This window comes from Spermophilus citellus (assembly GCF_964194105.1).
Source record: "Spermophilus citellus genome assembly, chromosome: 7".
Classification (NCBI taxonomy): Eukaryota; Metazoa; Chordata; class Mammalia; order Rodentia; family Sciuridae; genus Spermophilus; species Spermophilus citellus.
In genome coordinates this window covers 26,969,400-26,982,087 of record NC_138188.1, presented here as the reverse complement: position 1 = coordinate 26,982,087, position 12,688 = coordinate 26,969,400, and the positions used below count along the sequence as shown (strand labels likewise).

Here is a 12,688-nt window from a genome sequence, read left to right as displayed (position 1 = left end):
ATTCTGTTAATGTGGTATTTTGATTTGTTTGTGATGATTTATTCCCTTGATTTTTCATGTTGTTTGTGTGTCTACCAAAATTTTCAGTAAGAATCTGAGGTGGTAGTGCTTCTACCCTATGAATTTATAGTGTTCCTGAAGATTTCTAGTATCTCAGATTTTAGAGGAAGACAAATAATAACATCAAATGCAATCAATATTCAGCATTAAACTACTTAGTTCTTATTTTGGAATCTACAATGTTAATTGGCACTCTAAAAAGAAATTGTATAGTATGAAATTATCAATAGTAGAGACATTATGTTTACAAAAGGGTTTGCTATTTCAAAAAGGTGAAGAGGGAGAATGCAGAGGATGTAATAATTGAGACAGAGGATGTGAGAGAGAAAGTGGTAGTAAAGAATTAAAGGAAGAGTGAGAGAACAATATAATTTGGCTGTGCACAAAAGAGAGAGATATAATTGAGAGAAATAGGAGAAAAATAATATAAAAGAACAATAACAAAAGTTTAAAAAATACATAAAACAATACCAAGGCAAAACCCTAGTCCTCAAAAGACAGAATCATGAAAATCATTACCTTCAAGAAATGCTAGAGGGCTGGGGCTGTAGCTCAGTGGCAAAGTGATTGCCTAGCATGTGTGAGGCACTGGGTTCAATTCTCAGCACCACACAAAAATAAACAAATAATATAAAGACATTCTGTCCATCTATAACTATAAAAAATAAAATAAAATAATAAAAAAGAAATAAAGAAATGCCAGAAAGAAGAAGTATGAGACAAATATGCCTATGTATAATTGTCCATGGACAATTAGCATACAAGTTTGGTGCGTTTTTTTTTTAAGTTTCCTGATGCAAGATGAAGGAATTGTTTCTATTGTGATGGTCAAAAAATTGACTATAATATTATGTGTTGGTTGTCAGTTCCCAATTGTCTTTTTTTCCCCTTGAGGTATGTATTGTGCATATGCAAGACTAGTAGTTGAGGGCTGTTAATTCCTTCTTTTTGTGGAGCTAGTTACGTTGCCTGCTTTCAGCTTCCTTTTTCAGCAATATGAGGTGCAGTGGATTGGAAGGTATTGTCTCCTTCACTCAAAGTGAGGGGTCACTGTAGAATTCTGTGAAAGGGATTCTCAGAGGTGGTGCTCCTACAGGTGGGGTTTGGGTCTAGCTAGACCCCTGGTGTTTTGTGGAATGATGTTTGGTGCAGCTTTTAAATCAGCACACCACCAGAGCCAGGCTGCTTCTGGTCTGCACTGGGCATTTGTATCACTTGAATCTCCTCTGGATTCCACTTGAGCAGTCCTTTGCCCCCCTTTACCTCCCACAAGTCCCATATCTTTCCTACCTAGGCTCAGTCCCAAAGTGTACATTCATTCCTTCCCCCCTCCCCCCAATCAAGTCCCTGGTTGTCCCCAGCTGGTTCTGCCAACCATGAGACTCAAAGTGTGAGAGACACCCAGGACCTCTCAGGTCTGAGTGTCTCAAAATTCCCTGGGTATAACACTTTCCATGCCTGAATTTCACCTGGTTTTCTAGTCATACTCTGGGTCATGGTTGGGCCTCTGCCAGTCAAGTTTTTGGCCCAACTGGAATTACACAGGTCTGGATGCCTGGGTTTGGACCCATACCTGGGAGAGCTATGGCACAGCAGGAAAATATGGCTGCTGACCCTGCTCTCTGCTGGTCACTGGGAGACAGGCAGTATCCTTCTCACATGAAAACAAAGTGCAGCCCACCCACTGGATCAGCTTGACAATGTCCCTGATCACTGTCCTCTCTGTTTCAAGGCACACCTAGATGCTACCTCAAATTTGGACTCTCTTAGTCTCTTTCTCTGACCTGCCCATGGGGGATCTGTATCAGCAGCTGCTGATGCCAGGGCTGGATTTTTCTTTCTTTTATTTATGTTTTTAATTTGATTCTATCCAAAGTTCTAGGCCATTCTGAAAGTCCAGTATTAAGTCCCAGTAGGATTTCTTTGTTTTTACTGACCTCAAAGAAAAGCTATTTGTCCTCTTTTCTGGTCCTATGCCATGGAGTAGTTTGAAAAGTAACCTTCTCTACTCTACCATCTTGTCCCATCAATTTTTTTTTAATAGTTAGTGTATTGGGATATGCATGATAGCGAGATTCATAATGGTATATTCATATATGTACATAGGAAAGTTAGGTTAGATTCATTCTGTTGTTCTTCCCCTATCCTGTCCCTTCTCCCTCCACCTCAGTACCTTTCATCTAGTCTACAAATCTTTCTTCTATTTTGATGGAATCCCCGACCCCCTTTTCCCTTTTTCTTTCCTTTTCCCCTTATTTTGGACTAGGCAAATAAGAGAAAACATTCAAACTTTATCCAACGGAATTCTAACCAAGATCTTAAAGAGATAATTTTACACCCAAGTTCATAGCATTATTCACAATAGCCAACAGGTGGAAGCAATATAAGCACCCATTCTTGACTGACAGTTTTATTCTTTCCTTTCAGCCAACTGAATGGGTACACTATTACACTTTTTTTTGGTAACTTCTATTACTTCTGATAATGAAAGTAATTTCTGATAATGGAAGTCATTAATTATATTGTTGTTTTCTTACTTATGACAAGGAATTTTTCTCTTGCTGCTATCAAAAACTTCTCTTTTGTGGCTTTTAGTAATAGTTTGAGTATATTGTGTCTAGGTATTGCTATCTTTACATTTATCCTACTTTAGTCTCACTGAACTTCGTGGATTTACAGTTTTTCAACAAATTTTGGAAGTTTACAGTGATTAATTTCTTATTTTTTTCCCATATTCTCTTCTCTCTTTCTTCTTTCTCTTGCCCAGAATTCCTACATTTGTAGTCCTGGATGTATCAGACTGCTGTAGCTTTTATTTTGCGACCAAACACTGAACTCTTTCTACAATCAAGGAGTTGAGCAGTCAAAAATGGGTAAGAAATAAGTTCAGAGTCCTAGATTTTATTGTCAACATGGTTTTTCTAGCTCTAATAGTCTCTCTTATTTTTCTGCACACATACATTTATGTCCTTACTGTTTGACTTGTGACTTTGCTTTTGTTACTTTTCATGCTTGTATATCTTCTCTTCTTAAATTTATAATAAAATCCAAAATTGCTGAATGTCTATGAGGCCTTGCATAAGCTGGCCTCTGCTTATCTCTTGGATCACTTTATGACATCCCCATTCATCTCACTCACTACATTCTAGATATACTGACCTCCTCTCAGTTCTCTAAAATTAACAAGTTTTCTCTTACCTCTAGACCTTTAGCTTAGAATCCATTATTCCCTCTTTGCTTCCTCACACTTTAGGGCTTAGCTTGAATGCCGAAAGAGCTCTCCTATTTTTATCTATTTAAGGTCTTCATGACATAATACAAGATTTATCTTTATGGCACTTATCATAATTTTCATATTATATACTTATTTATGTGATCATGTGTTTAACCATGAGCTCCAGGCAGATAAACAGGTATCTCTCTTGTTCTCCTTAGTATACCTAGCACTTATCATAATAAGTGGCAGAAAATATTAACAAATATTTTTTGAATAAATAAATTAACATCCTATATCCTGGCCATTCTTTAGTTTAGCTACTTCCATCTTCTCCAAACCCCTTTTTAGATTCTCTGTCCTCAATGATTCTCTTCTTTCCTGATTTCTTATTGCACTTAAAATCTTGCTACATGTCAAGAAGATATTTTACTATCTGACTTTTCCACTTGGCTGGTTTGTTATTTAAAGTCAGGAACATGCATCACATCTTTTGGGAACACTGTAATGTCCTATTAGATATCTTTAGAAACAGGGGAACTTCTTTTTAATCTCTAGACCTAGCAGATATTGAAGGGTCCCTCAATGAGAGACCCTCAATAAAGGCTTATTTAAATTTAATTGCTCAACAAAATTTTTTTTCAGGTCTTATGCTTATCACTGGGGGGAAAATAGCACAAGAAATATATAAGGAAGTCCCATTCTAAGGGGGAAAATCTATAGGCACGTGCACAATTACAATGTAATATCTACTAATGAAATAAAGCTAGGTACAGAGTAAACATGGGCAAAGTCAATTCCTAGGGCTTGATTCTACTCACAAACTTTGAGGAAATTTTCAACAAGTTGAGTTTTAAAGAACAGACAGAAGTTCATCAAATCAAGAAGGGGTAGGGAAACAAGTTTAGAGAAAGCCAAATAAGTTACCAAAGTTAAATTGAATTTATTTTAAAGTTGGAGAATTAGGTAGAGTCATAAGCCAGGCCTTCTACACAATGTTAAACAGCAAGTTCTATAGCATAAATGGTAACTAACACCAACAGTTTACATTTTTTAAAGAGAAGTATGGTGTGAAGAATAACTCAGGGTGTGAAGAAAGTAGATTCAGGGAGTCTATATTTGGGTAGAAATATGAAGGATCTTGGATAACAATGAGGATGGAATAGGAGAAGTGATTTGGTTGATGTTTAGGAAGCAGAAGTTGAAAGGACACTGATTAACAGAGAGGGGAAAGAGATAAAGAAGGAGCTTACAACAATTCCAAGGTTTCAGATGCTCTCTAAGCAAATGATAATGCCTTTTACCTGATTTAAGGAGCATGGGCAAAAGTTTATGTGTGAAGCAAAGAAAATGAATTCAGTTTTTATATATTGAGATAGGTATGTCTGAGGGACTGTGGGGGCAGGCCCAAGACGGCTATATCTAAGTTCCCTTGCTGAGACTTCTGGCCTGCTATGTTTTAGTATAAATACAGTCCAGGTCATAAACACCATGATTCAGCATATGTACTCAAGATTATAAATATTTGCTTGTGCATGTGCACTCACATAACCCAATGGCATCAGGGTTTATTTGGTTCACACATGATAAAGACCTATTGCAAAGATAGGCAGCTATTGCCACCTTCAAATAAAGCATGTCTTCAATTCCAACTGCACCTTATATCTTCTTTCAACTGCCAGAGTCCTGAACCTTTTCCCCAGGATCTAAGCACCCTGCAGGACAGGGACATCCAAGGGCACATGTCTGGTAGAGAAAAGGAAATGAGGGCCTGAAACTCAGGGGAGAGGTCTCTGAGATTTAGATTTTATGACCAAATATTTGATTCTATTCTAAATGATGAAATGTCAAAAATGCTAGTTAAGCAACCAAGGTCCTGCTAGCTGCTGCATATTCCCTTCTGCAGATTGTCTAATACTTATCAGTTAACCCATACTAGGATGTACTGTATGATTTTGCAGTGTCTTTCATTTTAACCCTTTCAGGTTTGCATATGAAATCAGCAATGAGATAAAATGGAAGAATATCTGCTCTTCTCTTTAATTAGCTCTTTCTGCCCACATGTATGTGCTCTTTGGCACAGAGGTAAGTATAGTAGAAATGCTGAAAACTAGATTAGCACCATTTAATTAGAGGTTAGACAAGCACTATTTGGTTAAAAAGACAGACGCTCAAGAGAACCTCTTTTAAAAAAATTTTTTGGTTTAGATGGACACAATATCTTTATTTTATTTATTCATTTTTATGTGCTACTGAGAATTGAACCCAGTGCCTCATGCATGCTAGACAAGCACTCTACCACCAAGCTACATCCCCAGTTCCTTAAGAGAACATCTTGATGAGAAGATATAATTAAACATTCTGTGTCAATACCCTGAACACCTGATATATCACTAACCTTTAATGATTTCTCATAAACTGCTTTAAGAAAGTAATACATGACTAATTTAATAACCTAACCATAAGAAAACCCTAATTCTTTGTTAACAGTAGTTCAATGATCTAGAATTTTTGAGGGTTTATACAGCTATCCAAATGCTAATAGAAGAAAGAAAGACAATCTGTTGATTTTAGATCTAGTTCTAAAAGTTTCTTATTAGTTTACTGTTAAAATTAAGTTTAAGAAAACTAAAAAAAAATAAAGAACATTCAATTAAGGACTTTATAATTTCTTTTACAGTGGGAAAGTGGTATACTTCTCTTCAATATCTAGAAATTTTTATTTTCTTTTAATTTTTAAAAATCAATTAATTTTTTACAGTATTGGCAATCAAATCTAGGGTCTCACACATGCTAGGCAAGTACTCTGCCACTGAGCTGCATCCCTAGTCTGACTATCAAGAAATTTTTAAATGATCTAAACATTTCTAGCAGCTCTACAAAAAATTTTATATTTCTTTAAAATACTTTATAGTTTTTAAGGCTAAATTATAAATAATAAATTCAAAGATAAAATAGTTGGTCCACTGATGACTTCCCTGACAAATTACAAATCAGAATACTGGGGTGGCTGTGTTCGATTTGTATTTTCTCTAGTAGGTACATCTGGTAAAACATGTACTGAGCACAAGGCACTGTGCAAGATGCTGGGATTATGGAAAGAGAAGCCAGAGTCTCTGTGCTCAAAGATGACAAAGAAACATATTCCAGTTTTCAAACTGCAATCCATGGACTTCCAGTGGTTCCACAGGGTACTGGATGAGATGGGGCATAGTAAAATTTCTGTTATTTACTCCTCTCCCCTTAACACTAAAATAGTTCTTTTTCCTCTGTCTCATATATTAGACTTTCTTGTAAAATTTACAAGAGCAGGAAAGGACTCTTACACTTTTATAAATAAATAATAAAGTTTATTATTAGTCAAATAAATAATAAACCTCTGGTCTAGTAGAAAAATAAGAGCAGCCAGAATCTATAGCTCTTGTATGTAGTCTTGCCTGTATGCACCCCACTATCTTCTCTATAACAACTTTCCCAGGGGCACATACTATTAGATATTGATGACAAGGAAAGTTAATGCCCTGATCAATAGTGTATAATTTTATTCCAAATGCCAAAATTAAACACAGTGCTTTAGTTTTTTTTTTTTCATTAAGATTAGCAGTGTCCTGGAGCACAATAATTGTTTTTCTTTTGTACTATTACAACTTCCATTTTAAATTTTCCCATGTGTAACATACAATTGGAAAAGTGAATTTTAGTAAGAAAAATAAAATCAAAGAAGAAAACATAAGGCACTCTTAACACAAGTTCTCAAACAACATAAATAATCTGAGATTTTTCTCTCTGCCCTAGTTAGAAGCTAACCATAGAGAAATGTTTGAACTCTAAAAATTTCATGTTAGCTACAGAGCTCACAGCACACCCTGTGGCCTCTAGAAGGGAAGCCTAAAGAGTCTCCTTGATTCTCCCCACCCTTCAAGGAAGAAAGCACTGCTAAAGTTTTCATGTTTAACAGCTCCAGGGCTCTGCCATGATATATACTCCATTGCATGTCAGCCCTTTGCTACCTCTTCTCCAATCTAAGGCATAAAGAACAAAAGCAGCCCAGCTTTCCCTTCTTCCCAGAAGGCACTCTTCCTTCACAGTGTTGGAATGGCATCAAAGGCTGGAACTGCCTTCTGACAGAACACTATCAGCCTCTTTCCCAGTGAACTCTCTCACTCACATGCATCAAGCCAGGGCTCAGGACTTCCTGTACTCTAGGGTTGGGCATCTTTGCTACAGTTGCCTTGCTTTGTTTATCCTCTGCTCTTTCTCTGGATTTGAACACTTGCATATATTTCTTTCCCTGAGGTGGTAAAAGTCAAGATTCAATTTTGAGCGTCTATATGGAAATAAGCAGAGGGGAAAAAAAGAAGCCACATAGGATATAGTTTAGATGACTTCAAGGGACATTGGGAGTTGAAGTCAAATTTCCAGACAAGAAGACAAAGCTAGTTCATCTTGCTTTGCCTCCTCTGTGCATCTGTCTTCTCTGAATGTCAGAGATGCCTAAGACCCAGGCCATCCTAATACAGAGCCTCAGCCTAACCAAAACTTCCAGTAATTCTTACCTGATCTGCTTGCCTTCTCTCATGTCATATAAGGAAAAGAAGACATCAGTATCTTCCCCAATGGTATTATAGGTGAAACTCTTTAGACTGAAGAAGAAGTGATGTGGTACTGGCATCCGACAGGTTTCCCCATGACGAGGGCGCATCGTATCTACCTAATGAGGACGGTAAAAGAGCACATTATTTTATTCACTATATTGATTATTAAAAAATAAAAATTAAATTACTAAGTCTTATTATACTAATGAAGGGAAGTATTTAAGAGGACTGGAGATGTTTTCTCTGCCAGTAAGGGATGCTATGTCAATAGACTTGGATTGAGATGGGCAAGCAAGCAGCTGGGAGAGAGTGAAGGAGATAAGAGAACAGAATTCCAATTTACAAGTGAACTCAAATCTCCACTAGGTTACAAATCTAAATTTTCCATGGAACAATTTTTAACATCATTTTTTAGAGATGCTTTCCTAATGTACTTGATTTACACTATTAGGTGTAAATATTTTTTTTTTTGAATAGTTAAGTGCAATTCATTTTGCATTTTATTTTTCACGATATTTACATGACAATGGCAAAGTAAGACACAACCAGAATAACACAGCCCTGACCCAAATATCAGTTCATTTTAAAAGTACAAAATACCTCATAATTAAAATAGGCAAAAGCACTGGGCATTAATTTTTCCCCTCAACACTTGCTCTTTGGATTTGGCCAGAAGAGGGCAAGGTGTAAATATTTACCTTTCTTCATAACATTTTTATTTTTTCCTAAATGAATTCATTTTAGTCTGAGTCTACTTTCTTTTAATTGTGCTTATGTAAATTTGCACACTGGAATGGAGACTGGTAAAATCTGCTAGGAGGTAAAGGCTGCTTAGAATAAAGTTACCACACATTCAAGAAGTCAGTGGTATCTATCATATCTTGGTGCTTTCATATGCTATGATCTCTTAAAAGAAAGTTGGGAGGTCTTAAAAGAAGACTGGGAGGTCTGGGTAAGCTGCTTACCTGGGATGTGCTCTGCTGTACACTCTGCCTACTAGACAAATGCTATGGAAAGAAAGAGAAAAGAAAGATTTACTCTGTTAGGAAAGAAACTAACTTTTATTAAGTACCTTCTATATGCTAGGCAGTCTACCATGCATTTTATCTTCATGAGATCATTTAATTCTGATAATTTTGTTAGATAATCATTATTAATATTCGATGGAAACATGAAAGTTTAAGAACAGGAAGTTATTTGCTGAAGGTCACACAACAAGAAGCTGGCAAAATCTGCATTCAAACCCTAGGCTCTCTATCACTGAGTACCAACCAAGTCACAGACGGGTGCTTGCTACTAGATTTTTTCTTTGGCAATGTCTTCCCACACTTTACCATTTTCTGAACTGCCTGATTAGGCTTCTTCAGACTTTCCACACTGAAGCCCTTTAAAAAAAAAAGGGATCCTCCCCAAAGATTTCTTCATGCTGTTCCATTGCTATTGGCTGAAGTTAAAAGAAGCAGATTCCAATTCCAGCTATGCCATTCATAGGCTGTGAAACTTTAAACAAATCATTAACTCTATCCTAGAGGTATTTTCTTCTACTGTAAAACAGATAAGAACTGGTCTTTTCTTCCTCAAAATATTGTTGTGAGGTTCAAATTACATAATGGAAATCAGTATAATATAGCAGTTAGGGACCTAAGTACAGAAGTCAAGAAACCAGTTTTGAATCATAAGTCACATTTAACGGCTGTATATTTTCTCATGTGTAAACTGAGGATAAAATTTTTTGCCTAACTTAGTCTCATAGGGTTTTGTGCAGATTAACCCAGAATGTAAGTGAATGATAATTATTCTCTATAACTGGTATTTTATTATTACTATAATTGGCTTTTTTTTAAACTAGTTATTATAGAAAAGCCGTTCATATTTGGAAGTGAAACCTGGCCAAGAAGAATGGTGAGTTCACAAATATTTATTGCCCTGTATTGGAAAACTCAACAATGAGAGTTTCTATGTGGCTGCCATTTGGACCCTATAGGTGTGGGGCAGCATACAGTTTCATATCATATGGGTAAGAAGAGTGGTTGTAAGAATGCCTTCATTTAATTTCCCAATACATACCTTTAACATTCAATAAAACCAAAGTAAAATTAAATACTAATTTAAGTGTAACCCACTAGCTATATTTACTAATTATTAAATATCTATGTGCATTATTAGCAATATTAGCTAGTTATTAAGTAGTACTGATGTTCATTCATAGGACTATATTTTCCTGTGATACATATTTAATATAATAAAGTCAAATGTATAACATCTGGGTAAACTATTACATAGAATGTATATACACAAAAGAAAAAATACATGAAATTGACAAAAAAAAAACTAGGTCTGGGTGTACAGGTCAGTGGTAGAGACTTGTTTAGCAAGTATGAGGCCTTAGGCTTTATCACAAACATCGGGAAAGACAAACTTAAAAAAAACAAAACAAAATCAGGCTTTCAAAATACAAATTGGGTTTTCTATGATTTACTGACTAGATCCTACTGGAATGTTATCAGACTAAAATAAATTTTGTTTTATTTTAAATTAAGGGATTGCATTAAGTCATTCTTCTTAAGTATATTTATTGACTAACTCTTAAAATGACTACAGAACTTACTAGTTGTAAGTTTTCAGTTAATACTATCTACAGAAATTTACAAAACAGCTAACTTTAGTATAAAACATCCCATTGACAATAACAAATATCATTGCAGACTGTAGAGGTGTCACATTTTGGAAGAACTTCCAATCTAGTTTAGATTTTAGGCTTTTTTGATAAATGAACATATTTTATTAAAATGTCAATTTAATAAAGTAAAGCACATATTTTATAAAGTTAAATACCCTAATGGCTTGCAATAAAAATTATCAGTTCTCTGCTTACCCTGTCTTGTTCCCTGGAGATATGTACTTTCAACTCTTTACTGTTTTTTTCCTAGAATTTATCAAATTTTTCTAAATGTTATATTTGTATCAATCTCTCTTTATCCAGTTTTAGAATTATGCATTGTTTTTATAATGGACGTTGAGGATTTTAACTCTTGCACATATCCCCTTCCCTTCACCTATGTTCTTAATATCTCAAAACTCTTAAACTATTACTTATATTATTATAACTTAAATATTATTCTCTGCTGAGAAAAGTCATGTAGTACAATTACATTTCTTTTCTTCTGCCACTTTCATCTTGGATATACTTATTTGTTTTAAATTATAGTCACCTCTTATTATCCACACAGAATTGGCTCCAGGATCCCCCCCAGGTATCAAAATCCATGGATACTCAAGTCCCTTTTATAAACTTTTATTTGCAAATAACCTACAAATATCCTTCTGTATATTTTGTCATCTCCTATTACTTAAAACATTTCATACAATTTAAAAGTTATATAAATAGTGATTATACTATTATTTAGAAATTATTATTAATGATGATAAGAAAAATAGTCTGTACATGGTTACTACAGACATAATTTTTCTCCAAAGTATTTTTGAGTCAAGGTTGAGTGAATCTGCACCATGGAACCTGCAGATAAGAAGGCCCTTTTTCTATGTCCCCCATTATTCTAAAAGTCTAGGGACAGCATCTTGCACATGGCGAAAATTGTCAGATAATCTGTGAAGCCAAGTTGTTCTCCTGGAGATACCCTTCCTAGCTGTCTTCTGCCTTTCTGCTTTAATCTGGACCAATTCTCAGTAGTTATTCTCTAAAGCCTTACACAACTGTCATCCTAGGACTTCCCTCTGCTGCTTAACTCAGAATTCTTTGTACCCATCATCTGGATCAGATTCCCTAACATTGAGGGTACACATATAGTAGTTTTTTGATTTATTTCTTCATTCTAAAGGAATAATTTATTCTTTAGTATTTTCCTCCTTCATTCTAAAGGAATAATCTATTCTTTAATACTTTCCTGAAAAGGGGTTCAAAGTAGTTGGTGTTTTGAAACTCTGAATGACGAAAATTCTCTTTAGGCTACTCTCTACTTGATTAATAATGTAATTAAGTAAATATAGAATACTAGGTTGAATTTTTCCCCCTCAGAATTTTGCATACAATGCTTTAATATTTTCCAGTTTTTAATGTTGCTATTAGGAAGCCCCAAGTGTTATCCTTTCAACAAGTCATTTGTATATGACTCTGGAAGCTTTTAACTCCTCTCTCCATTTCTAGTGAGCTGAAAATTTAGAATCAAATGCCAAATACAAATACTATTGGTCCTTTGAATCTGGAGACTCAAATATATGTTCTGGAAATATTTTTTGTATGATTTCTTCCATAATTTTCTCTTTCTTTGTATCTTTGTTATTTCTTCTGAAACTCTGTTATTTATGTACTGGATGTCCTAGATAGTATCTCTAGTTTTTAAAACTTTTCTCTCCTATTGTTAATTTTGTTGTGGTTCTGTTTTCAGGAAGATTTTCTTTATCTTCTAATCTTAATACCACATTACTCCAGTTATCTAATTTTCAAATTTCTGGAGCTGCTTCATTGTTGCATTATTTCCTCTTTTTCTCTAGAAACAACATCACTGATTTCTTCTGCCTGCTTCTTCCAAGTTGCTTTCAGATGTTTGTTGTGGTCTCTAACTTTCACTTAGGTTTTTGTTTGTTGATGCTTAGCTATCTAGAAGTGCTGTGTGGGGTCTTTTGATCAATGGGTTTCAGTATAAAGAACTTTAAGGAGATGAGTGATCATTTTATCCAGTCCTATCACTTCAAACATATATAATCTGATGACTCTAAAACTGTCAAAGTTATCTCAGGAACTACAGACTTTCATTCATGCTTTTGAATGTCTAAAAGACATCTTGAACTTGAAAAAAAA

At 35.1% G+C, this 12,688-nt stretch overlaps 1 protein-coding gene across 1 annotated transcript in view; it reads right to left on the bottom strand.

The window, feature by feature from the left end:
* The window catches only part of DOCK3 (dedicator of cytokinesis 3), a 695,231-nt gene that overhangs the window by 306,558 nt on the left and 375,985 nt on the right, over positions 1-12,688 (bottom strand). The window contains exons 8-9 of the mRNA XM_081301421.1: positions 8,835-8,876; positions 7,831-7,985 (exon numbers count right to left, since the gene is read on the bottom strand). Of these exons, the coding sequence (XP_081157547.1) occupies positions 7,831-7,985; positions 8,835-8,876 (197 nt within the window). The remainder of the gene's footprint in view (positions 1-7,830; positions 7,986-8,834; positions 8,877-12,688) is intronic.